This window comes from Chlorocebus sabaeus, chromosome 15 (assembly GCF_047675955.1).
Source record: "Chlorocebus sabaeus isolate Y175 chromosome 15, mChlSab1.0.hap1, whole genome shotgun sequence".
Classification (NCBI taxonomy): domain Eukaryota; kingdom Metazoa; phylum Chordata; class Mammalia; order Primates; family Cercopithecidae; genus Chlorocebus; species Chlorocebus sabaeus.
The window spans coordinates 15,239,913-15,267,609 of NC_132918.1; the positions used below are offsets into that span (position 1 = coordinate 15,239,913).

The 27,697-nt window shown below is 38.6% G+C and overlaps 1 protein-coding gene across 1 annotated transcript in view; it reads right to left on the reverse strand.

The window, feature by feature from the left end:
• LOC140713568 (uncharacterized) overlaps positions 1 to 27,697 on the reverse strand; it is a 364,738-nt gene that overhangs the window by 334,424 nt on the left and 2,617 nt on the right. Inside the window, exons 2-3 of the mRNA XM_073023825.1 lie at positions 23,246 to 23,362; positions 6,553 to 7,150 (exon numbers count right to left, since the gene is read on the reverse strand). Of these exons, the coding sequence (XP_072879926.1) occupies positions 6,553 to 7,150; positions 23,246 to 23,362 (715 nt within the window). The remainder of the gene's footprint in view (positions 1 to 6,552; positions 7,151 to 23,245; positions 23,363 to 27,697) is intronic.

Here is a 27,697-nt window from a genome sequence, read left to right on the forward strand (position 1 = left end):
AGCTTTATATCTTGATTATGGTGATGATTGCATGCATCTACATATGAGATGAAATGACACAGAACTATACACATACGTTGTATCAATGTCAATTTCCTGGTTTTTATATTGTACTATAGTTAGGAAGATGTAGCCAGTAGGGGAAACTGGTTAAAGTGTAAGACAGTGCCTTTTCATACCATTCTGGCAAATTCCTGTAGGTCAATAATTTCAAAATAAAAAGCAAAAAAATGAGAAGAGGGAAATGGAGCTCCTCACAGAAATCATATCTCAATGCCAGAAGAAAATAAAGAGGGAAACTTTTCCCAGAAATGTAAAAGATCAGTGTGGGTAAACACCAGGAAAGCAAACTAAACCAAAGCAGATAGATAAAAGCAATAATCAGTATTTTGATTAATGTTAAGTTTAACAAACTATCTACCTTTATGCCAATCTATATCCTTTCCTGGGGTCAGAAAATATAGTCTATGGAAACCTACTACAAGTAAGAAACTACTTTGATTTTTAAAATCATGTATTTTGCACTGGATGTCATATTCACATTCAATAGTGGTTCTGAACATTTAATTTACCAGTTAAATTATTTAACTGCTTTCTCCAAAATATAGCAATAAATTTTACAAAAAAAGATGGCCATATTTATCTATGACTTGGAGCCCTCTAACATAGCTCAGAGTACCCCAGTTAGAGAAGCATCATCTTGTTTTCCAGCTCCTGAGTGTTAATTTACAAATCATTCAGACTGGCCTATTCTGAGGGAGCCACTAATTCCCTAGAGACTAGGGCCTCTTTGAAAACATTCTTGGAAGACAGATGACTGCTGGCACTCTATATTCAAACTATGACATACTACAAAAAGGCTGATGTAGGAGTTATGTAACTCCTGTAAAAAGAGCCTCTCTAAGATCTCTCACATTCTGTCTTATCTCAACAAGTGCCAGTAACACAGTATTTTCACACACATATAAAGACAAGAGTAGGTTTCCTGCATAATTAGTAGTCATTTTACTTGAAAATACCTTGTTCTTATTTTTAAAGTTTTCCAGAACTCGAGGAAAATGAAATACAAAAAAGGGGTCCAGAACCACAAGGTTTCTTAAGGCTGTTCCTATCTTCATCTTTTCATCAGATCTCTCCATGCAAGAAGACAGGAAAAAAGGCTTTTATCACCTGAAGGTGATCAAAAATTTCAAGCTGGCTTCTACAACCAGCATTTCAAAAAAGTGTTACAGTGCCCCAGATGATGTTCACTTTGGTTTGAGTACTGTGAAAGTTCTACAACCATGCAGGAAATAGGTTACAGGTTTGATTCCAAAAACATGAACGGCCCCTGCTCCCAGGTGGAGACTAGGATACAGGGCTTGTTAGAACTGGATGCCCCAAGAAACTGTCAAATTACTGAGTATCATATTAAACTAAAATGAAAATACACACACACACACACACACACACACACAATTTAAAGCGATAGTATGATCACTTAGGGATGCATTATTTGAAGTGACTTTATCCCCAATGATAGTTTTACTTGACGCACAGGAGTACAAAAGCACAGACTATGCAAAGTATAAGGTTTGACCAATATAATAAAATCCTAAAACTAAAGAAGTTCATGAGTAATTTTATATACCAAGATTGTAAACAAGCAAAAAGCTATTTGTATACTACTTTAAAATTTCACATGTGATATTAAATACAATGAAAATAAGTTTGAAAGTATGAAATTTTCACTCTGTTTTAAAGGATTCATAGCACTTGTAAAGTTTTTCATGACTGACCATCTAAAAATTAAAATATCTCTAGTATATTCCTATCAAATTGTACCTTGGTAATTAATACCCAGAGCATAAATTCCCAATATGATGAAAGTCTAATTTTTTAGAAACCACATTTATAAACAAGCAGTTAGGGAAAACTCATGCTGAGCTCAAACATGAGGTTTCTAGGCAAGATAAATCACCTTTCTTATCTGAACTGCTCAGATCAAAATGTCAAAACAATTAAATTACAATTTTGTCTGACATCAATATCCCATGCAACAGTGCAAAACAGAAAACCCTGATTTCAGGAATACTGTTTGTTTTAACTGGCAAACAAATTAAGCAATGAATCAAATTTTGTTTGGTAAAACAAACAAAAAATGAGACACAATGCAGGTCAGAGCAGATCAGAGAGGTCAAGGACTTCATCAAGACTCACTTCTCATACAATTGAATGTTTTTTGGCTCAAAGGGAAAAAATATCTACTCTGTTACACAAATAGAAAACAAACATAAGATCATATATTTTACTACGTACATACTAAATATCACTATAGATTTTAATAAATTACACATAAAAGTAAATCACATTAATTTTATAGTTACATCCCATGTGCATGCTGATGACATCTAATAGTTATATACGTGTGTAGAAAGAGAGGTGGAAGGGGAGCTTAATTTTTCCCTTAACAAACTTAGTTCTATATAACTCTCTCATCTATTTCTTTGAACGTACCATGTAAAAAAAACTACACAATCATAATATTTTGAACTGTAGGAAGCCTTAAAAATGATCTTGAGCTACCTCCTCATTTTTCAGTAAAAAACTGAAGGCCAGGAAAGACATGGGCACAAAACTACCTGGGAACATAACTGGGACTACAATTCTAAGCCCCTAACTCCTAATCTTTTGTACCAATCATGAAATACACTAACGAGACGTACTCCTCAGTATACTGGGGTTCATTATACTATTCTACCTTTGTATGTCTGATAATTTCCATAATAAAATAAAAATGTTTGAAAACGTAACAACCTAAAAGCATTCAGTACTCTTCATAAGGCATTTATCAATTGTATTGCAATATTTACATATATTCCCTTCTCTTCACTCTACTAAAAATGGTAAATTGAGGGCAGAGATCATGTCATTTACATAGCGGTTATCACCATCCCCTGCGAAGACTTTATGCAGAACCCTGTTTTATAGTAAGAATTCAAGAAACAAATGGTACCTAAATAACTGAAAAAAAAAAAAAAAACACCTCAAACAAGGTTCCATTTCCAACTCTAACAATTCTCTTCATCTTGTCAAATTGCTCAATATCTATGAGTAATGTTGTCAAAATCGCACCATACATCTACAACCTATTTGTTGCCAATCCAGTCTTTTTCATATCATTTTCAAATGATATTTGTTGTCAATCATCATTTTTTACATTTTCAAAATCCAATCTGAAATCTAATCCTAGCTAACATAATCTTCCAAGATTTAACACCACCTTTCTATAATCAGGCTGACCACTGGTGATAACGCTGTTCTCCCATTTGATCACACTTGGTACTTAAACAGAAAAGGGTTTGTTTGATAATAAGGGTAATGTTCTTAGAACTTTACCGTAGCTATCTGCTCCACAGGAGGTGAGATTCAATGTTGCTAACTTCCTCATCAGATCCCTTCTCAGGTTTCATCATATGATTTAGTTTACCTTATTTCCTCCTTTTCCCCTTTTATCTTGTAATCTCAACTTTCTCTTTAAGTCTTCTCCTAGGCAAAGCTCAAGGTAGAAATCCCCCCTTTCTGTCCTCAACAATGCACAAAGTTTTCTGTTTCAAGCAATTCTCAGAATCTCAAAGTATTCTTTCATCAAATAATCCTGACCAAATGGGAAAAATGGTAATGATTCCTACAAATTTCTCATGTACCACAACTGGCTCTCATAAACAATGAGAAAAGAGCAGGGATTCAAACAGAACATTCACATTCCCCACCTCCATCTGGGCCCACACACTTTTCCTTCTCTCATTATTTCTAGGTAAATTTTAGCAACAGACAGCCTCTCTTGTTATATACATGTATCCTTTCTCATCTCCTCATGAACACTACTCCCCTCTGTGCCATGCATCATCAATTTTTTCCTCTCTATTGGCTCTTTCTCATTAGTATCACAACATTCCACTGTTTCATACACTTTAAAAACTCTCTTTACATCATCTGGTCCTGCAACTAACACTCCATTTCCTCCCTCCCTTTTCAATAAAAATATTCAAGAGATGTATACCATCACCTTCTTCAGTGTCTCTCCTTCTACTCTGTCAAACACATTACAAACAAGCTTTTATGTCTACTTCCTCCATGAAAACTGCCAACATCATGGTCATCAAATGATTTCCTTTGCTAATTCTCAATCCTCATCTTTAAAACAGGTGACCAGCCCTCTACTTCTTGAAACATTTCCAGGATTCCATAATCTCCTGCTTTCCCTTTTACCTGGAATGCAGCTGTTTTTCAGACTCCTTTTCTGGTTTCTCCTCATCTCATAATGCTGACATACACCATTATATACCAGATTTTATGACGTAAAGTCTGGTCCTTGGTCATCTTCAATATTCTAAACTCACACACTTCTGATGAGTTCATTCAATCGCTTTGCTTTTACAACCCGCTATATGGTGAAGAGTCCTAAGTGTATGCCATTAGCTTGGTCTTCCAACTAACTGCCTGCTTGACATTTCCATTTGAATATCTAAAACCCATCTAACACCTAAAATATCCAAATCCAGATTCTTAATCCTAATTACCACATCTTCTTCCTATTCCTTCTAATCTCAGTTAATCTTTTCAGTTGCTTAGGCAATTACATTCTCCTTAATTTCTTTTGCTCTCACATTTCATATCCTATCTCTCAGCTAACCCTGAGGAATACACCTCAAAATATATATACAGAATCTGAACTACTCACCACCTCCACTGCTATCATCCTAGTGTAAGCCACCAAGATCTGTCACATGAATTATAATAGCCTGTTATCCCTGCTTCTATCCTTGCTTTCTTCAGTCTGTTCTCAACACGGTAGGCAGAGTAATGGTGTCAAACAGATGTATTAGATCACGTCATTCCTCTAGTCAAAAGGCTCCAATGGCATCCAAATGGCTTCAAGTAAAGGTTATCATTACAATAGCTTAGCAGACCATGTAGTACTATCCGGCCCCTATGACATTTAAAATCCCATATCCTACTTCTCCTCTATCCTCCATTCCACATCAGCTACACAAGCTTCTTTGCTGATCCTTGAACACAGCAATATGTCCGGCCTCTGCACTTGATATTTCTCTGTGCCTGGAAAGCTCTTGCCCCAAATATCACATGGCTCACTCCCTCAACTGCTTCAAGTCTACTGAAATGTCACCTTCTCCAGAGGACTTCCGTTAAAATCCTATTTTAAATTACTAAACACACACACTCTCTTTCTTGCTTTATGTAATAACTCCATAGCACTTATTATGGTTTCACCTTATATTTTTCTTAAGTACTAATACTGTCTCCCTCCACTAGAATGTATATTCCAAGAAGGCAGGTTTCTTCTTTGCTTTATTCCAGTGTCAAGAACACTACTTGGCACATAGGAAGCAATCAATAAACAATTGTTGACTAATAAGTATTGAGTGCTCTACATAAATATGACAATGCTTTATGTAACCAATTAATAAATTACATTTCATTCTTGTTAGTCGTCCTACATTAAAAGTCTTTAATACTCTGTGTGGTATTAGGAATGCATTACATCATTCTTATTAAGAGGTGTTACTTTTACACTTTCCATAAGTCTTGAGATCAGACATTACTGCCGATTATAAAGGAGAAAAAAAAATCTCTAAAAAGTTAAAGGTGAAAAGTATTGTTGAAATAATTCCCATTTTCATTAAGAATTATTGAGGTGTGGGAAGAAATGGTGAAAATCCTACCTAAATACCAAAAATACAATTTAAAACCCAACTCTTCCTTTTAAGTTTTTCCTCCCTCATTCTCCCAGAGCACTTTGTAGCATTACACCAGTGCTCACCATGGTCCCTTCTCCTGAGGGTAGGAACGGAATCTCTCCTCTCTTAACCTGTCACCAGTTGGCACAGAATCTAACTCACAGATAACAAAGAACCGTTATCAAATCAAACTCACTGGGGCGAATACTACAGGATCCTATGACATAATTTTTAATGTTTCTCAAGCTATATTCCTTCAACAGAAGCAACACCATTATCTTAACGTTCTAGAGTGGTTTAAAAAAAAAAAGTCTATCTTCTCTGTTCTGCAGGGATAACTGCAGCACAACTTTCAGTACAGCAGCTTAATCCACAATTAATCCTTTACACTCCTCAAGATGCAAGCCCTAGTAAGTAAAGACAGCTTAAGGACCATAGGTTGAAATGTAAAGGCTACTGTATGTTATTCTATTGCTATTCTAAAAGGGAAGGGGAAAGAACACAAGGCACCAAGAGGCGCAATACAAAGGAAAAATGAAAAAAAAAAAAAAAAAGCAGCAAATAATGTGGGGGAAAATAGGGAGGACGAGCTATGAAGCAATGCAACTGTAGGGCAAATGTGGTAGTAAGCCAGACGCTACGGTAGAACCAGCAACGCAAGCTCTGATCCCAGGCTGCTCTTTCTATGGCTTCTCATAAACTTCCTTGAGAGAACCATCCTGCGCATCCTCTGGAGCGGCATTCCAAGCTCTGGGGCGGAATTGTGCTGCGCGCCATCTGGAACGCGCGCGTACGCGGCGCCGCTCTTTACCTGCGCTCCGCTAGCCGGCGTGCACTGCATACGTGTGTGAACGTATCAGAAGCGGGCATTCCGGAGCTGCTACGCTCCTCTCCTAAGACGAGCGCCTTCGGGAGGTGGGCGGGGGCCTTGGAGCGGGGAGCGAGCTCCTTTGGCCAGCGCGGCCCGCGGACTGCCGGAGCCAGGTGCCCCGCGCGCCACCCCGCGGAGTCGCTCAGAACCCGCCGCCTGCCGGTCGCCCTCCGGCCCCGGTACTTCACGACGGGTCGGCGCCCCGGGCCCCGCGCAGGGGTGCGGCCAACGGCGCAGTCGCGCCAGTCTGGGTAAGCGTGGGGAGCAAGGAGACACGAACAGCTCGGCCGAGGCCGCGCCGCCTCAGAGCGCGGAGCTTGTTTTGGCAAAACTTTGAAAAGAGTAGGACTCCGATTACCTGAGCGGCGCGGGCACAGGCGCGGGCTCGTCTGCGGTACGGCTGCCGGGCCGGGCCGGATTTTCAGCAGCCGTAAAGCGGGAGAAGCGGGCGCGAGCCGCGGCGCGAACCCTCGCCTCCGAGCGACGGCCCCGTCCTCTCCGCCGGGAGCGTCAGCAGCTTGGCAAGGAACGGGCTGGGCTGAGTCATAATAAAAGACGCGCTTGCCGAGCCAAGTGGGAAGAGGGGCCAGGAGCAGCCGTGTTCAATGGCAGAAGCCTCAAAAATTGGGAAGGAATTTTTTTTATTTTTTTAATGGGCAAAACTGGAAACTTGCCGCCGTGGTGCCCCATCAAAAGATATGTTTCGTGTATAAGGTGTATATATTTTATACATAGTCTTTGAATCTAATAAAACTTTTAAAAGAATTCTTAAAGTGCATGCTTGCAGAGCCAAATTCCTGGTTATAGCTTCGTGACTTATGCAAGTTACAATTGAAGAACGTGCTTTTGTTTTTCATCCATGAAACAGGATAATAAAGGTACCTCCCTCAAGAGAGAGAGGGCGAGAGAGCTTGGCATCCTGCCCGCACTTAGCACTCGCTAAATGTTAATTGTTATTTTGAAATAGGAGGGAGGAGACAATAAAGAACTTAGACGAACAATTTTGAAGGGAAGAAGATACAAACATAAAGCAAGATTTTTCTTTTTTCAAGTGGAGTACATTCTAGACAAATTACCAATGGAAGAGAAGAAAGTGGAGCCTGGAAGGAACAAATGGGGCTAAGTAGCTGAAGCGAGGGAGGGAAGAAGAGGGAAGGAGGAAAGAATAGAGGAAGAGGGGAGAATAAAACCTCCAAGGAACAAATGAGGCTGAAAGATGTGGCTGAAGGTAGGGAAGAAAGAAAAAGAGGGAGGAAGAGGAAGAAATAAAACCAAGGAAGGAAGAATAAAACTAGGCTGCGTGGGAAGAGGGGAGGAGGAAGGAAGGAGAGAGAAATTCAACTAGGCTCAGTGGCCAAAACGCTGAAGCGTGTCCTGCCGGGAGGGGGTGGAAGAATATGTTTACGCACTATTTAGAAATGCATGACAAACTCCATCCGCTGAGGGAGATTTTAACAGTATATAAACAAATAAACAACTGTCTAAAAATGAGCCCCAAATGAGGAGCCTTTGCTCCAGTGAATGAGATTTGGCAGTTCTGCAAAATGTGGAAATTCTTCCTTGTGCAGCATCTTGGAGGGTTGAGTCATGAAACCCTTAGCAAATATTAGTGGGCTGGATTCCTAAAAGGCATGCCAGATGGACGTTTTCTGGTTAGTTTTACTGTGTGATGTTGCCTTCTGTACTTCTGTCAATTTTAGAAGAAAGGAGTGTGAATAAAGATTTGAGAAGTGACCTTAAAAATAAAAGCCAAACTAGTTACTTAATGTATGAGTATCCACCCACCATGAGCTTACAGTTACAGATTCCAAAACACGTCACCATTTCTCCCCCTTTCATTTTCCCTCCCGTTTGTTTCTACTTTCACCGTATTGCTTTTTATCTACTTTTATATGATTTTTTACAGTGGAACTGCCTACAGGAAAGATGCTTTTAATTAAAACAAAAGGATGGAAGGAATTTCAGCTAGGCCTCTCTAAGAGTAAAGCTTTGTGAAAGAAAGGTTTTTCAGCTGAAGTTTTGATGAGAATGAGGGTAGTTGGCAGATGTGAAATCAGAAGTTTTTTTTACACAAACAAGAAAATAATACAACTCGAGTGAAAGGGAATGGACTAGAAATCAGAAACAGTTCTATTCCTTAATTACGTAAGAACCAAAGACGGGAGGAAAGTTTTTCCTATCCTATAAAGAAAAATGGGGACCTCCCTCCACCAGCCAGACCTTCCAAAAAGAGGAAAAAATAAAAATTAAAAAAACTCAGATTCTTGTAATGATTTGCTTTTTCTTAGGAGGCCTTCTTCAGGGTAAAAGACGTGAAAGTTCTTCGTTTGGCACCTTCTAAAGAAATACTTTTGTAGAAGCAGAATTTCTGAAGGGATAATTTTTGCTCAAGCAAAAAACCATTAAGTAAGATAAGAATCCCTTTTCGTTTGTTTCAGTTTTGCTAAGCCTTCAGGCTGAGGCAAACAGATTATCATTAAACCTTTATTAATGTGAAACCAAAAAAAGATAAAATCTTAAATGCTGGGAAACCGTTAACCTAAAAGGAGCAAGAAAACAAACCAAGGCCCAGAAAAGAGAGAAAGAGATTAGGAAGCTTTTCGAAGGGGAACCTTTGAACTGTGGGCTGTAAAATGAATGTCTGTGACTTGCCTTAAACAAATAGGCAATACAAACTAAAGCTGGGAACTGAGAAGATCTGGTCAGATCAAATGAAAAGCTTACCTTGTGTGAAACACTGTGGTCAAAGAAGAAAATTCCCTTCATCTTAATTGGAGACAAAAACGTGTATCACTTCTTTTGTGTATGCTCATAAAACACCTCGATCGCCTGAATCCCCTTGGGTGCAATTTTTTGCTGGAGTTGGCATTCCGTAAACTGAATCTTGACTCAGGTTTTGCATGTGAATTTATCCAAAGGCAGATTGTGAGTAATAAGTGTTTGCTTTTAAATCACTTAAATCCATCATTCATTAATGTTAATAATTTAAATAAGTTAATATTTTATTAAATAGTGATTGGCTTTTCCAGGTGTTTTATAGAGTATAAGTTATAATTAAATTATACCAATTTGATGATATTACAACTGCCTCGTATACAATTGAATTTAACCTTAGTTTGCTAATTTGATTTTCATTTAACATTTCATAGACGATTATATTGGAAAAGATTGTTTGGATTTCAAAAGATATTTTTCTCTCTAATATAAAACCCTCAGGGTAGTGAGGATTTCCTGCCACATTGTTACATTACCTGTTGCTAAATCACTGCATAAAAAGAAGCAATAGTTAAACAGCCAAATAGCCTCAGCAAATTTATAGTTTTGGAAACTAATTTCAGGAATTCCTCTAAAGACTGTGTCAAAGCTGAAGTGTGGTTGCCAAGCCAAATTTGAGCTTTAGCTGATAACAGTGTGTTGCAAGATTACTTAATAACCCAGCTTATTAAGAGGGGACGGTCTTAAAAAATGCAGACTCTTCAACCTAAGTGCCCACCAATGAATGGGTAGAGAAATGTGATACATTATATATTTTTTTATATGTACATATGTACAAATACACACATATATACACACATATATACATATACATGTCTGTATATATGTATGTATGAATACACACAGACACACACACTCCATGGGATACTACTCAGCTGTAAAAAAGAGTGAAACATTGTCTTTTGCAGCAAATTGAATGGAACTGGAGGCCATTATTCTAAGTGAAGTAACTCGGGAATTGAAAACCAGATATATGTTCTCAATTGAAAGTTGGACCTAAGTTATGGATAAGCAAAGGCATACCGAGTGATATAATTGATATTGGAGACAGAGTGGGAGAGAAGAAGGAGGGTAAGCGATGAAAGATTATCTGTTGGGTACAATGTACAATCCTTGAGTGACAGGTGCGCTACAATCCTAAACTTTAGCACTATACAATTCATCCATGTAATCAAAGGCCACTTGTATCCCTGAAACTACTGAAATGTAAAAAAGTTTAAAATTTAAAAACTAAATAATAAAAATAGTAATAGGGAAGATAGAACTCACCAAAAACAAAAACCAAACAAAAGATGCAGATTCTTGTTTTTTTCCTGTCAACCATGTATATGTGTTTATGAAAACTGATGTACATATTTTAGAAGAGGTCTACTTGAAACTATTCAAATCCATAGCACTCTAACCTTTTTAGATATTTGAGGTGGGTTTAAGAGTGGTCACCCTATGTTTTTAATTTTTGGAAACAAGTAGACATTCTTAAGTAATTAAACATTACTTTTGAAAGTCCTTTTTTCCATTTTTTATTGTGGTAAAATACAACATAAAATTTATCATCAATAATTTTTAAGTATATAGTTCAGTGATATTAAATATTCATAATTATTGTGCATATATCACCAGCATCTACCTTTAGAACTCTTTTCATCTTATAAAACTGAAAATCCGTACCCTTTAAACATTTAGCTCCCCATGTACCACATATTGATTATCCATTCATCCTTCTGTTAACAAAAGACCAATGATGTCTGTGGAAGCAAAGGAGAAATTTATTTTCTAAAAGCAATCTGTGGATTGGGAAGATGTAGTCTCTGGTGTAGATTGAAAGCGTGCCTCAAGGAGGGGTCAGAGAGTAGGAGATTATAAAGGCAAAAACGACAGGATGAGGGTAGGGTGGAAATTAGGTGCCAGGTTTGGACTGGATAAACTAAGCAAGACATCACAAGTGTCTCTTTTTTGGCTGGCCTCAGGTGATCTGTTTGTTGTCAGTTTGAGAACTTCCAGCTGCAGTCTATCTCAGTTCCAATAACAGGAACTGGTTTGGCTTGATTGCAAAAAGAAAGACTCTGTGACACTTTTACAGCCTCTTTCTGAGAACAAAGAGTACATGGCTATTCCTTCACCCAGTTATGGTCACCTTGCTCTATTTTAACACAGGGAATTCATTTTAACTGTCAGCCAGTAGCATTCTTGAACACTTTGATGGACACTTGGATTGCTTCTATGTTTAGCTATTATAAATAATGCAGCTGTGAGCCTGGGTGTACAAATATCTTTCTGAGACTCTTTTTTCACTTATTTTGGATCCATAACCAGGAATTGGAATTGCTAGATCATATAGCAATTCTGTTTTTATATTTGTGGAACTACGATAGTATTTTCCACAGTGGCTGCACCATTTTACATTCCCACCAACAGTGCAAAGAGTTTCAACTATACATCCTCACCAACACTTTTTATTTCTGTTTTTCTGATTGTAGCCATCCTAATGGGTGTGTAGGGATGGACAGATATGATGCCTTTCCTCATGGCCAAGATTCCTATAACAAAAGAAAAGTAACAAGACAAAAGCATAACAAATTTATTTAATCGAAGTTTTACATGACACAGGAGTCTTCAGAAATGAAGACCAAAAACCTAGGGAAAGCTATTTTTAGGTTTAAGTTTGATTAAGAATGGGCAGCCATGTAGAATTGCAGTTAGACAAAAAAGATATGATCTGTGATCTGCAGACACGTAGAAATGTGACTGGACCAAAAAAAGAGGATTGGAACTTTCAGTCACACACACCGCACCTTGGGGGAGGAGAGGGGCTGAAGATAAGTTTGATCACCAATGGCCATTGATGTAATCAACCATGTCTACATAATAAAGCCTCCATAAAAACCCCAAAGGACAGGGTTTGGAGAGCTTCTAGATATTTGAACACATAGAGTTTCCTGGAGGATGGTGCACCTAGGGAGGCCATGAAAGTTCTGTGCTTTTTCCCACACACCTTGCCCTCTGTATCTTTTCCATCTGGCCATACATCTGTATCTTTTGTAATATTTTAAAATAATAAATGGGTACACATAAATAAGTGTTTCCTTGAGTTCTACAAGCCATTCTAGCAAATTACTTAAACCTGGGAGTTGTGGGAACCCTGATTAATGACTGGTTGATCGGAAGCACAGATCATAACTTGTGGTTGCAACTGACTGGCATCTGAAGTGGGGAGCACCCATGTGGAACTGAGCCCTCAGCCTGTGGGATCTGACACTATTACCAGTTAGATAGTTACAAATTGAGTTGAATTATAGGACAGCCAGCTGGTGTCAGTTGCTGAACTGTTTGTTTCATGGGTGGGGAGAAATTCCCACATACCTTAGTGATTAGAGGTGAAGTATTCTCTGTTGTATTGAATGTATAAGAAAAGGCAAAATATCCTTTTATATATATATATATCTTACACTGATTCAGTTTTGTTAGTAGCTATAGGTCTACTCAGTGTTTTGTATTTCTTTGTGATTTAGTTTCCATGGGTTTTGCATTTCTAGGAATTTATTTATATCATTTAGATTATCCAATTTGTTGGCATACAATTGTTTATAGTACTCTCATAATCTTTTTTTATTTCTGTAGAATCAATAATAATGTCCCCATTTTCATTTTTTATTTTAGTAATTTGAATCGTCTTTTCTTTTTTGTTCATCTTGCTAAAGTTTGTCAATCTTGTTGATCTTTTCAAAGAACCAACTTTTGGTTCCATTAATTTTCTCTATTTTTTTATTTCTATTTTGTTGATCTATGCTCTAGTCTTTATTATTTCCTTCCTTCTAATAGTTTTGCATTTAGCTTATTCTTTTTCAAGTTTCTTAAGCTGTAAAGTTAAGTTGTTGATTTGAGAACTTTCTTGGCTCTTGACGTAAGCGTTTATGGCTGTGAATTTGATGCTTAGCACTTCTTTCACTAGTACCATGAGTTTTGGTGCTGTGTTTCCTTTTTCATTTATCTTTAACTTTACGTAATTTTCCTGTGATTTCTTCTTTGATACAGTGGTTGTGTAAGACTGTTTAATTTCCTCACATTTGTGAATTTCTCCTGCTGTTATTGTTTTCTAACTGTAACTCATTGGGGTTGGAGAATATACTTTGTATGCTGTTTGTCTTTTTAATTCTGTTGAGACCTAATTTGTGATCTAGCATATGGTCTATGAAAATGTCTATTGTTCTCTAGGGAAGAATGTGTATTCCGTTATTGGATAGACTGGAAGGTACATATCTAGTGGATCTAGTTGGTGTATTGTGTTGTTTAAGTCTTCTACTGTCCTATTCCATCTAGTTGTACTGTCCATTATTGAGAATAGGATATTGAAGTCTCCAATTGTTGTAGAATTGCCTATTTCTCCTTTCAATTCTGTCTGGTTTTCTTCCAACATTTGATGGTCTTATATAGGTGTATAAATATTAATCATTGTTATATCTTGTTGTATAAAACTTATTACTAATATGTATTATCCTTTATCTTGTAAAACTTGTTGATGTAAAGTCTATTTTGTCTGATTTTAGTATAACCACCCTTGCTGTCTTTTGGTTACTATTAATATTTGCAGGAAACATATTTTTCCCTCTTTTCACTTTCAATCTATTTGCATCTTTGGATCTAAAATGACTGTTTTGTAGACACAGATACAGTTGTGTGCCACATAATAATATTTTGGTCAACAGTGGACTAAAGATATGATGGTGGTCCCATACAATTAGAATACTTTATTTTTACTACAACTTTGTTGTAGCAGGACGAACTGCAGACAAAACCCCTCAGACACCGAGATAGTGAAGGGAGTGACTTTAATACGCTGGGAGCATCAGCAGGCTAGCGTCTTAAAATCCGAGCTTGTCAGGTGCTCAACTTCTGTCCCTTTTTAAGGGCTCACAACTCTAAGGGGGTCTGCGTAAGAGGGTCGTGATTGATTAAGCAAGCCAGGGGGTAAGTGACAGGGGCTGCGAGCACTGGTGGTCAGAGTGAAACAGAACAGAATGGGAGGTTCACAGTGTCCTTCCATATAATGTCTGGAATCTATAGATAACATCAGTTGCTTGGTCAGGGGTCGAATTTTAACTATCAGGCTTAGGTCAGGCAGGCCCAGGCCTGGTTTTGGGTCTGGTCCCTAGGCGCCGTTCTACTTGCCTTTAGTTTTGCTTCTCTTTTCTTTTCTGAGTATAGAGTAATATAAAACAGTGTGAGAGGGTCTCTCTCTTCCCTCATTTCCTCCCTTTGAGACTCTCACTTTTTATTAGCGGGAGTTCTCACTCTTATTTTCGCTATTTATGTCTTCTTGTGCAATAGATTGATAGTGATTCATATAGTACACTTGTGCTGAAGCATTCTGGTGAACTAAGGTAGCAATGAAGCTTTTTATCGTTAGAAGAAGTACAGGTAGCAAACAAGGGAGCAGTAAGCAGGTTTCTGTTACTATGATAACTCCTATTAAAAGAGTTTTAAATCTTCCTAGTGCTGAGAACCACCTTTTAAACATGGCTTCAGGGTCGAATCCATGCTGCACTTGTACGGGCACATGTGTCAGTTTTGTCATATTTTTAACTATGCCTTTAAGTACTTGCCTTTGCTGATCTATGTGTAGACAGTAATTAGTAAGGTGAAATTTCTTATAGACCTCTCTTTCAGCTGCTAGCAAGTAGCCGAGCGCCAATCTATTTTGATAGATAGCATTTCTTACCTGAGTTTCTTGCCAGGCCAGAATAGTCAAGCCTTGACCGGTTTTGTTAGTGATGATTTCTGAAACAGCTTGCAACCATATGATTCGGTTGAGCATGTAAATGCGGGTCCAGCATCCCAATGAGCCATCTTGTGTCTAAGTGGCAGGGCTACAGTATTGTTTAATTTTTTTAGGAGGCCATTCATCATCTTTTTAATTATCTATGGCTATGTTTCACTTTTCGCAGGAAGCGTAGACAGGGAAGCCCAGGAGTTTGCCAGTTTTTATGGGCAGTGGGAAGAGTGATGGTTTAATAGTGCCAATAACACAACTACCTGTCCACTGGTCAGACAACTTAGCGTAGGCTGTATGTCTATATATCCAGTATAGCCCAGTGGGGGCCGTCCAGTCCCGGTGGGATTCTGGGTGGGCCTAAATGGTCTTCAACTTTGGAAATTTACTGAATGGATTTTTATCTGTATGGTTTGAACTCCACCATGTAACTGTTTTTGTGGTACCATTACCTAGTTTTTGTCCTAGGCAACTAAGTCATCCTACAGAATGAGTGAATTCTTTCTTTTTTTTTTTTAGCTATGCAGTATTGTCTAATAATTGAGACTTTTAGAACCTAGAAATGATCATGGTGATTCTTTTGGGCCAAGAATTCATCAGGAACTGGGTCTGTAGGCACTAATTCTTGGACTTCTTATGGCCATTGATCTCTTATTACAATTTCTCCATAAACATAACATGAAGTGACATTTAGAGACTGGGCTACATGCTTGGCTAATTGCAAAAACAAATTTCTGGTTTTTTCCTGGAGTCCCTGGTACTGGCACATTTAGTTCATCATAGAAAGTCTGAAATACTGGTTCCGGAGAGGGTTTACGAACCTCCTTTTTTACTAAGATATTTACTCGGGATCTAGTCCTTTTCTATTGATGGCCAGAGATACGTGTTCTCCTTTTTCCCACCTTGGGTTTAAGGGATTTGTAATTACTAATTTGAAGGGGTTGCAGCTTCCACTCGTACAGGAGGGGCTGCCTTCTCCTTTTTGGAGCTAAACAGGATCTTTTTCATCCTTTTTTTAAGTAGTCTAGATGACACAAGACCAATAATTACACACATTTGCACATGAGCTTAATTCATGGCAGATATACTTCCTGCCATGTAACTTTTTTTTTTTTTTTAATTTAAAGAACTGCATCTTATTTTATGCCGATTGCTATTGATAGTGGCACAAGCATTAAATTTTAGGGTTATATGCTTGGGGACCTCTCTTTCTTCTGTCCTAGCTATTACTTCACTTGTGTCGCCTAGAAAAGGACCAGTCCTTAGTTTTATTTTTAAAACTGTGATCATGGGAGGCTTAAAATGGGTAATAACACGCATCGGGTTGGTTATTTCCTGGGCTACATAGATAGAATAGTATTATACAAACAAGTTTCTTTTAGAGTCCTGGTACACTTATAATAACCATAAAATAATAGGACTGTAGCAATCTTTTGTCCTACCTCAGTGACTTGATGTATATAAGGGGAACAGTCCTCCGTCTGAGGAAGGTCAGTTGAAGTCTTTACTGTACAAGTCTAAGTTTAAGGAAAATGAGTCCCGCAATGAGTTTCTTCATGCTTCAGCTGTGCATGGACCAGTCAGCTTCTGGGTGTGACTGGAGCAGGGCTTGTCATCTTTTTCAGAGTCACTTTGCAGGGGTTGGCAAAGCTGCCTCTATCCACGTGCAGCTCCTAGTCTACTGATGTTTAAGAATGGGCTTGGAGGTTGGGCCTACTAGAATAAACTGAGTCCAATACTTCTACACAATTAGGTTTAACTGGGATCTCTGATACTAGGAGAAAGGTGGCGGAGTTTAGGGTGTTGTAAACTTCAGTGGTTATGCAGGGATTTTCACAGAGCAAGCTTTGGTATCTAGTTAGTCTAGCATTTCTTTGCTAATGGTGTCATTTGGTATTTATTAAAGTCACCACAGCATGGGGGGACTTTATGTTTAAGTTTTCCCTAAGAGTTAGCTTATCTGCTTCTTGTGCTAACAGGGCTGTTGCTGCCAGGGCCCTTAGACATGGGGGCCAGCCTTTGGAAACGTTGTCTAGTTGTTTTGAGAGATAGGCCACTGGCCTTGGCCAGGGCCCTACAGTCTGGTTTAAAACTCCAACTGCCATTTTTTTTTTTTTTTTTTTTTTTTTTGACACATAGAGTGTGAAAAGTTTTGTCAGGTCAGGTAGCCTCAGGGCTGGAGCCAACCTGAGTTTTTCTTTTAACTTATGAAAAGCTTGTTGCTGTTGGTTGTAATAGGTGTAGTTTATCTAATTTATATTTTTATTGACTGTCATCTACCAAAATATTGACTTAAATCCTGTAACTATTTGATTTCAAGCTTTAAATTGATCTGGTATTCCTTGCGGGGCTCCAATTGCATCTAAATAGATGTGAGAGTTGAAAGACCTATAAGCGACTTCTCTCACTTTATGATGTCTTATTTTTTTTCTTCCTCTGGTTGATGAAATGCCAGGGTGAAAAGGATAGCCAAATGGACTAAAGCACAAGTGCCATTCTAGTTATTCGGCAGAGTGCCTAGTAAAGGTCCACCACAATACCACCACACATCTGCTCGGGGATGAACAAGGGCTGACTAATTGATAAGCTCTTGAAAATTCTTAAGCTCACTGCATCCCTTCAGGTCTCTAAGGAATGCTAAGTTTCCTCCCTGTCGTGAGAGACATGAAGTGAACTTAGTGTTGGGAGATAGAGGCTGGATGGCCCTCAGGGGCTGACCCACAGGGTGCTGGACTTTGGGATATAGCAGAGAGTGGTGGACACAACTTATTACTCCAGGCTGTAACTAATCCTGGAAAAGAGCTACCATGGAGCCCATGCTTGGTTGACTGGAGGACCACCTTAGTGGAAAGGGGACAATCTGGTCCTCTGGCCTGCCATATGCACAAGCGTAATTGCTTTTGTTTAATGTGAGGATGGAATATTTGATCCATTCTAAATAGCATTTGCATCTTGGTATGCTGTCTTAATTGCCAAAGCTTGTTTTAAGTCTTTAATTTCTATGATCCTCTAGTAAAATGAATGTTTCCTTTAGCACCAATTTTTATTAGTTTTTAGACTATAGAAAGCTAAACACCATTTTCTATTTAATAATACTTCTTGTATGATTTTTATACCAGATAGCTAAATTTTACCTTTATATTAGTGTGTTATTAATGTTAAACTTAATTTTAATAAAACCTTATAGACATATTTATCTAATTTTTCATGTTTGACCATAAGGTAAGATTTTATAGACTCTTTTTTAACTTTTTATAATTTTTGTTAAAGAGCAAGTTGGTGCTTTAAGAAAAACCTGTTGTGTTTTTACTTTAATGTCTAGTTCACAGAAAAACTGGATGATATCTTTTTAACTTTAGCTAATATGTTTACACACAGAATTTTCTTTACAATTAATGTTTTAAAACTTGCTTAACTTTCAAAGCAATATATTTTTTAATTTTTTAATGTAGGTAAAAATCCATATTCTTATGCCTCCTTATAATCTTTTTACCAGAGGTATATTTTACTTTCTTTATATACCTTACACATAAACTGTTTCTTCAATAGTACTCAGGAGACCTTATTACTTTTAAATTATACAACATTTTTTGCATAAAATTTTTAATAACATTTTTTTCTTTCACAACTTTGGCAGACAATTTTTTGACATGTCTCAACTTTCTGACTTATTACAAACATTTCTTTCTTTAAACAACCAATTATTGTATTTCAGGACAAGAATTTACTGTATGACACTCTTTTTACATAAATTCTGCCTCCCCCTTTTTTTTCCTTTCTTTTAAGATAACCATTTTTTTTTTTTAAAGCAAACTTTATCTACTCTGTGGACTAGACTGTCTAAGGCCACAAGATTAGAAGTTACTATAATACATGTTACACTATTAACTTTTAGCAAACTTTACTTTTGTTGAAAACCTTGTAAGTTTGGGATTTCAATTATCCTTTACTATTAATAAGACCTCATTTAGTCTAAATTAACTTAGAATTGGTATAGATGGCCCTTTTTTTTTTTTTTTTTACTTTTTTTTTCTGTTAGCAAAGCAGCTGCTGCTACAGATTGAATGCACCTGGGCCATCCATGGGTTATGGGTTAAGGATGTTTGATAGGAAGGCCTCAGTGCTTTCGGGATACGCCTTTGTTTATACTGACAACAAAGTGGTAATAGAGTGTTACAGGGTTATGGAGAATACCTTTAATTATCAATTATAGTTTTTAAATTTACCTTGGCTTTTAAAGGAATAGGGTATACTGTTTTTTTTCTTAACTACTTGTATATTTCTCTCTCTCTCTCTCTCTCTTTGCCTTTCCTTTTGCCTCTATCTTTTTCTCTCTTTCTGCCTCTCTCTCTGTCTCTCTCTCTTTTCTTAACTCCTTCTTTGTCTCTCTGTATCTTCCTCTCTGTCTTTTCCTCTCTCTCTCTCTGCGTCTTTTTCTCTCAGTTTCTTTCCTCTCTTTCTCTCTGCTGGTCTTTCCTTGCCTCTGCCAGCCACTTATACTGCTGTTCTCTTAACTACTGTGGGGAGTAAGGGGGTCTAAAACCAGCTGTAACTAAGTGTTTATGTATGGAAACTGGTCTGGGTGCCCTGGCTTACAGGTTACCTTGTGCCATACCTTTGAAACAAGGGACCTGTCCAGGCTTCCTTCTGATGGCCAGCCTACCTCTAATGCTGGCCAGTCTGTGTCACACAAAGTTCTAAGTTTTCCTGGTGTCATAGTAACACCATAATCTCCCTTAAATCCTTTCTTGAAATTTTTCAACATAGTTCTTAGTGGGGTGGGCTTATCTGTGCCTGGCCCATGCTTCTTCGAGATAAAACACCATGTTCACAAGACACGCACACCACAAAACAAAGTACAGGTAAAAAGGGCACACACACTTTTGCAGTTTACACCAAATCAAAATCAAAACCAAAATAAGAGTATCCAGAAATTCAAGCCAGGTCAAAACCAAAACCAAAGTATCAAGCAATCCAAATCAGGTCAAAAACAAAAACTAAAGTGCCGGCACAGGCACACCATGGGTGATCAGGCCACGCTTCACTCAAACAGAGTAGACAAGTTCCTAAGACCAGTCCTGTCAAGCAATTCAAACTAAGTCAAAACCAAAACTAAAGTGCTGATAAAGGCACCCCGTGGATGATCAGGCCAAGCTTCCACTCAAATGGCGTGGGAAAGTTCCTAAGACCAGTCCTGTCAAGGAATTCGAACCAAGTCAAAACCAAAATCAAAACCAAAGTGCCGATAAAGGCACGCCATGGGTGATCAGGCCACGCTTCCAATCAAATGGAGTGGGCAAGTTCTAAAGACTACTCTTACCAAGTTTTAGATGTCCGGACTCCAAGTGCCAGTTCCTTCCCGGTGTTCAGCCACTGCATTGATTCTCCATGGGGGCCTGTGACACACTGCTCTGGCGAGGCGTCCCACCAGGGCAAATGCCTACCCAGGAGCGCTCTCAGGATCCACGTTGCTCTGGCTGGTTAGAGTCCCCCGCAGGGATGTTCCACAGGGCGGTCTAAAGCCACCTAAGGAGGTGCCTCAACCATCCGTTAATCACCTCACTTCCCAGTTAGGGAACTGAGAAATGTAGCAGGATGAGCCACGGACAAAACCCCTCAGACACCAAGATAGTGAAGGGAGTGGCTTTAATCAGCTGGGAGCATCAGCAGGCTAGCATCTTAAAATCCGAGCTCGTCAGGTGCTCAACTTCTGTCTCTTTTAAGGGCTCAAAACTCTAAGGGTGTCCACGTGACAGGGTGATAATTGATTGAGCAAGCCAAAGTGTAAGTGACAGGGGCTGCGAGCACCAGTGATCTGAGTGAAACAGAACAGAACGGGAAGTTTCAGAGTGTCCTTCCATATAATGTCTGGAATCTATAGACGACATCAGTTGCTAGGTCAGGGATCGAATTTTAACTATCAGGCTTAGGTCAGGCAAGTCCATGCCTGGTTTCGGGTCTGGTTCCTTAGGTGCCGAGCTACCTCCCTTTAGTTTCGCTTCTCTTTTCTTTTCTGAGTTTAAAACAATATAAAACAGTATGAGAAGGTCTCTCTCTTCCCTCGTTGTTATGTTTGGATATGTTTAGATTTAAAAAATACCTATCATTGTGATATAATTGCCTATGGTATTCAGTACAATAATATGCTGTACATGTTTGCAGCCTAGGAGCCATAGACTATAGCTTATCGCCTAGGTGTATGTACACTAGACCATCTAGGTTTGTGTAAGTACACTCTATAATGCTCACAGTGATAAAATTGCCTAATGATACATTTCTCAGGACAAATCCTGGTTGTTAAGCAGTGCATGACTGTAGTTGGGTCCTGTTTTTTATCCATTCTGCTAATCTCCATCTTTTGATTGGAAAGTTTAATTCATTTATGTTTAAAGTAATTACTGATAAGGAGGAACTTGCTTCTGTCATTTTGCTATTTGTTTTCTATATACTTTATAGCTTTTTGTATTTCATTTCCTGCAATATTGTCTTCATTTTGTTGAGTTGATTGTTTCTAGTGAAACATTTACATTCCTTTCTCATATTTTTATGTGTATATTCTATATCTACTTTCTTTGTGGTTACATTGGGGAGTACAGTAAACATTCTAAAGTTATAATAATCTTATTTTAATTTATACCAGCTTAACTTCAATAAAATATTGAAGTTATGGTCCTTTAGAGCTACTTTAGAGCTGGGCCTACTCTTTTTGTAGTTGTCGATATTATGAATTTATATCTTTATAAATGGCACACCATAAGTGTTCATAAAACATAAACAGATAAAATTGGAAAAGTTATTTTAAAGTTGGGTAATCTCCCTGTCATAACTCTGAAAGTACTGAAGTTCACTATTAAGAATTCTTGCTTGGTAATTAAACCATGGATTCAATCTACATCCATGTTGACTATAAAGATACATAGTATTTGAAAATAATAGATAAGCCCTCACACATAAAGATTCGTTTTCATTTCTAATGATTTTAAACTTCAGAAAAACAGAAATTTATGCATAAATTATAGTGCATTTTATGATAATATGTTATACAGAGTTTCTAAAAGTTACTATTTTTGATGAAAACACTGTATAACAACTATTCATATTTTAAGTCTATAATAATTGAAAAAAGTATTAAATTACCTTTGAATCACAGACCCAAATTATTGACTACATGAAGCTTCCACTACTTTCAGCACATTTTGGGGAAATTACTTTCCTCGTGAAGAATTCAATAGGAAAAAAAAATCCATAAATTAGAATCACCATGCTTGCAGTGTTTTGAGTTTTTTGAAAAAAATGTATTTGTAAAGAATTTAGCTTAGCAAGTAGTTATTTAGCTTAGAAAGTAGTACTTAGGAAGTACTGACAGTGTGTGTATGACTTCTTGAAAAATAATCAGCATGCAGAAACTATTATTTTCACTAAAATCTGTGTATTCCATGCGTTTTTCAGCCACCTTTGCAGTTATATTAGTCATGCGATTGAGTTCAGGCCAATGGGATGTGGGTAAAAGTATGCCATGCTCTCTTTATTTGTGAATTAAATGTAGAAAAACTCCAGCAGAGGATCCTAGTCTTGGGTCTTTTACTATCAAGTCAGGAAAAATAAATCATGCTTTTTATTCAAAGAGAGGGGATTTAATATCAGAACACCGATTACACAAGTGTGTAATCACTGAAGATGAAGAAGCACAAAGTTACTTTTTAGTTCTGAGATAATAGCAGGAAACAGCTACTACCCTAGGGCTGGGTGTAACAGAGAGCTTATTCAATGGTCTCCAAAACCCCCACTTCCTGATACTCATGTCGTGCATTCATACGTGACCCTCCCCTAAGGATAGGCTGGACCTAATGAAGCTTCTAATGAATAGAACTAAGCAGACATAATAAGAGGTCAGTTTAAATATTAGGATATAAAAATACTATGGTTTCTGTCTTGGCATGTTCTCTTTCACTCTTTGTTGGATTACTTACCCTAGGGAAAGCCAGCTGACATGTTACAAAGCAGTCTAGCAGGGAGAGAGGCTCATGTGACAAGGAGCTAAAGCCTGCCAACAACCATGTGAGAGAGCTTTGAAGTTGATTTCTCCTCTACCGGTCAAGCCTTCAGATGAGTCCACAGCCTCTGCCAACAATTCTAATACAGCTGCATAAGAAAGTTTGAACCGGAGGCATCCATCTAAGCTATGTCTACATTCCCAACCCTCAGAAACTAAAATAATAAACATTTGCTTTAAGACACTAAATTTTGGGTAATTTGTTATGCCCCAATAATAACAAATACATCAAGGAAACAAAAGGGAACAGGTGGGTTACAAAAACCTAGGAACTCAGAAAATAATTAATCATAAATTATTTGGTCAGTCCTCTGAGAAAGGACTGTACATATTGTCACAGTTAAAGGTGGTATAGATCCCCTTCCTATTATAGATGTGATGTAGACGCTGCAGACATTCCACACACCAGAGAAACTTGAGAAAAGGTTTATTACTCACACAGCGAGTCCTAAGGCAATAAGAACAGGCTGTTATGCTCAGGGTTAGGGTCCAGCCCCAGCTGAGGTCAAAGGGGTGTGGGTAGATGTGGGGCATGGAGCTGGAAGAACACTCCAGAGACAGCAGGTAAATGAGACATGGCTTTATTCAGCAGCTTTCTCATCAGCAGCTATCTTACACTGTCCTCTCTGTCATGGCTGCTTGAGCCAGCCACTCCCATGCACAGCTGCACAGCCAGCTTTCCCTTGCCTTCAGGGTCAGCAGCTTAACTCTTTCTCTCTCTGAGCACAAGTGAGCTGAGCTGTATCCTGGCTTCCCCTTGGTTGTCTGCAAGACAGACAGCTCTGACTCTCTCTTTCTCTGGACACAAGTGCACCCCATACAGTGTCAGCAGGGCAATTATACCTTTTACAGACAATAGTGGCTTAGAGCTAAGTGATGGCCTTCCCATGTTATGGCTACACGGCTGTGATAACAAGTGGAGTTATACACCTGTGCTCTAAACTTGCTGAGTCACTCTGGATGTTTATCTCGGCCTGTTCTTTACCAAAGCACCGTGATCCTTACACAGGCACAAGCAGGTTCATGCTGATGTAAGTCAGGTAGAAGGAATGGGTTAAACCATAATGACGGCTAGGGAGTGGGAATGGGGAAAAGTTCCTATCCATAGGCTGGCTACTTGCAAGGTTTGAATTTTCCACCCATGCCAAAGGAGGAGGCACACACAGGTTTTCTTATCAGCATGTTTAGATGTGGGGCCAAATGGGAAGGGAGAGGTGAGGCTAAAATAAGTTAAAAGTCAAACATAAAAAAATGAAGTCAGACTCTATTACAGGGTGTCTCCTAGCTACTTTCTGTACTTCAGGAGTGCAGAGGAGAGACCCTAGGGGATGGTGCTATGACCTCTTAACACAGAACACAGTTGGCTGCAACTGATCCCTCTGAGAGAATGTATGACCAGTTCTGAGAATAGTAAAAGACAATTAAGATGGAATCTAACTGCTTCTGCTCAAACCATGCTGACAGGAAAAAAGGAAATCCTTCTTTTCTTTTCCACCTTCCAAAATCCCTTTAGTGACAACCACCTATTAGCAGAAATTAGTAGATGTCTCAGAAATGTACACCTGTGCTCCAGGTATACACTAGCACTACAGAAAACACTATGGAAGCATAGATTTGGAGCAAAGTCAATGGGCAAAAAACCTGTACACCCTTTACCTCTGTTATCTCAGCATCTGTGCACGTCTTCCTTCCTTCCTTCCTTCCTTCCTTCCTTCCTTCCTTCCTTCCTTCCTTCTTTCCTTTTTCTTTTTTCTTTTCTTTTCTTTTTTTTTTTTTTTCTGAGACAAGGTCTCTTTTCGTCGCCCAGGCTGGAGTGCGGTGGCGCAATCTCGGCTCACTGCAACCTCCGCCTCCCAGGTTCAAGCAATTCTCCTTCCTCAGCCACCCTAGTAGCTGAGATCACAGGTGCACACCACCACACCCAGCTAATTTTTGTATTTTAGTAGAGACAGGGTTTCACCATTTTGTCCAGGCTGGTTTTGAACTCCTGACCTCAGGTGATCCACCTGCCTCAGCCTCACAAAGTACTGGGATTACAGGCGTGAGCCACCACTCCCAACCCTCCTTTCTTATTTTTTAACTTCTTTAGCAACAGTCTCATGATTCTGCATTTATTCAGACAAAAATACTTTCACCCTCTCCTCCAAAAGGGGAAATACAGATAAAAATGGGGAAATACAGATAAAAATGTTAACATCACTCTCTTGATCTATCAGTTAGCTCAGTCCCTCTACTGATTCAGTCATAACTACCTCAGATACTCTATAACTGAGCCACAAAGTAAAAATGCTAATCATCACCACTAATCCTTATCTAAATTAATGACATAGAGAAAAAAGAGGGAAAATACTATGTGCAAAGTTACTAGTCCTTGTTTCTGTAACTAGTCAGAAGAATTTTTTTTTTTCTTTTTTCTTTTTTTCTTTTTGAGATGGAATCTTACTCTGTTGCTCAGGCTGGAGTGCAGTGGTGCCCTGTCGGCTCATTACAGCCTCCACCTCCCTGGTTCCAGTGATTCTCCTGCCTTAGCCTCCCAGGTAGCTGAGATTACAGGCACGTGTCACCATACCTAGCTAATTTTTATATTTTCAGTAAAGATGGGGATTCACCATGTTGGCCAGACTGGTCTCAAACTGCTGACGTCAGGTGATCTGCCCACCTTGGCCTCACATAGTGCTGGGATTACAGGCATGAGCCACTGTGCCCAGCCAAGAAATGTGATAATTGTAACTTTTCCCACTATCCATGACATGTTCCGTTGACCTCAGCCAGTGTCTCTGCTGGTCGTAGTTATTAACCTGGTAGAGTAACATCAAATATTTATATCAGAAGATCTAATGACTCAGTCATTTTGTCTTTATTGGACTTCTGTTGTTTTTCCTTAATTTTTACTGTTGAATACATATATACTAAAAGGTAACTCAGAGAGTCCACTTATTATCCTCTCTGTGCCCATTATGTAGCAGGAACCTAATTTTTCCCTGAAAATCAGAGTCAATCACTTCAGCCAATAAAGTATCCCCTTCTTTGACAGTTAATTCATTAAAAATTTATCCGCCGGGCGCGGTGGCTCAAGCCTGTAATCCCAGCACTTTGGGAGGCCGAGACGGGCGGATCACGAGGTCAGGAGATCGAGACCATCCTGGCTAACCCGGTGAAACCCCGTCTCTACTAAAAAAATACAAAAAACTAGCCGGGCGAGGTGGCGGGCACCTGTAGTCCCAGCTACTTAGGAGGCTGAGGCAGGAGAATGGCGTGAACCCGGGAGGCGGAGCTTGCAGTGAGCCGAGATCCGGCCACTGCACTCCAGCCTGGGCGACAGAGCGAGACTCCGTCTCAAAAAAAAAAAAAAAAAAAAAAAAACATAGCTATCTGGTAGTCTCAACATCCAATTTGATGGAACATGGGTTGTGTCTCCTGGTGGAATTATTCCTAGTTCCTTTGGGAACTGAGGTTGCTAAGTTAGCAGAGTCGAAAGTTTCACGGATGGAAACTAAACTTTTGTAAATGGATAATTAGATTTAACAGTAAGGGAAGCCACTTTTATTTCTGCCTCTTGACTCTCTGAGCCATGAATTCTGGCTGTGGCAGAAATAGCACTGTATGTGTTCAAAACATATATTGTATGCTATAGCAGATAATCTAAGTCAGTGGCATAGGCGGAAAGACCTGTGACATATGGGGAAACACTGTTTTTCTCATAAAACAGTGTTGAGTGGGACTTCAAGGTAATAAATTTTGGCGTGTTGGAAGTCTGTGAATGGTGGTGCTGGCCAAAGCATTGCTGACAAGTAAAACAAATTCATATCCAGAATAACTGTGCATTTTTGTGAGTTCAAATCGCTGACCTCTCCATGGAGGAGAAACTAGATAAGAAGAGCGTGGGTCCTTGAGTTCTTCCGTAGAGCTTAGACACTAGGAGAGCCACTGAACCCAGAACATCTGTTCTGGACTTTGTGTATGAGAAATAAATGTTTATTACTTTAAGCCACTGAGATTTTGGTGCTGTTCATAACAGCTTTTAGCCTAATCTGACTATTTCAAGCAGGAAATTTAAAATTTCCCTTCAATACAAAATTAAAGAACTCTGAAGATCTATGAAAGTGTTAAAGACTTAACAGTTTTATACACAAAATTTTCATTTCTTTAATGTAATATTTAAAATACACATTTTCCATATTAGATCTATGCATTGAATGTTGTTTTTTAAATTTATTTACTTTTTAAAATAGAGATAAGGTCTCACTGTGTTGCCCAGGCCGACCTTGATCCTGGGCTCAAGCAATCCTCCCACCTCCGTCTCCCAAAGTGCTGGGATTACAGACAATAACTACCATCATGCCTGACCAAATTTTGTATGTTCATTCAGAAATGAACTTTCATGTCTGAAATAATGAGGCTAATTTAAAATTTTGGTTACTACAATTACTGTTGGTATGATTGATTGATACATGTATTTTTAAATATCAAGTAGCTCAAAGAATATCTCC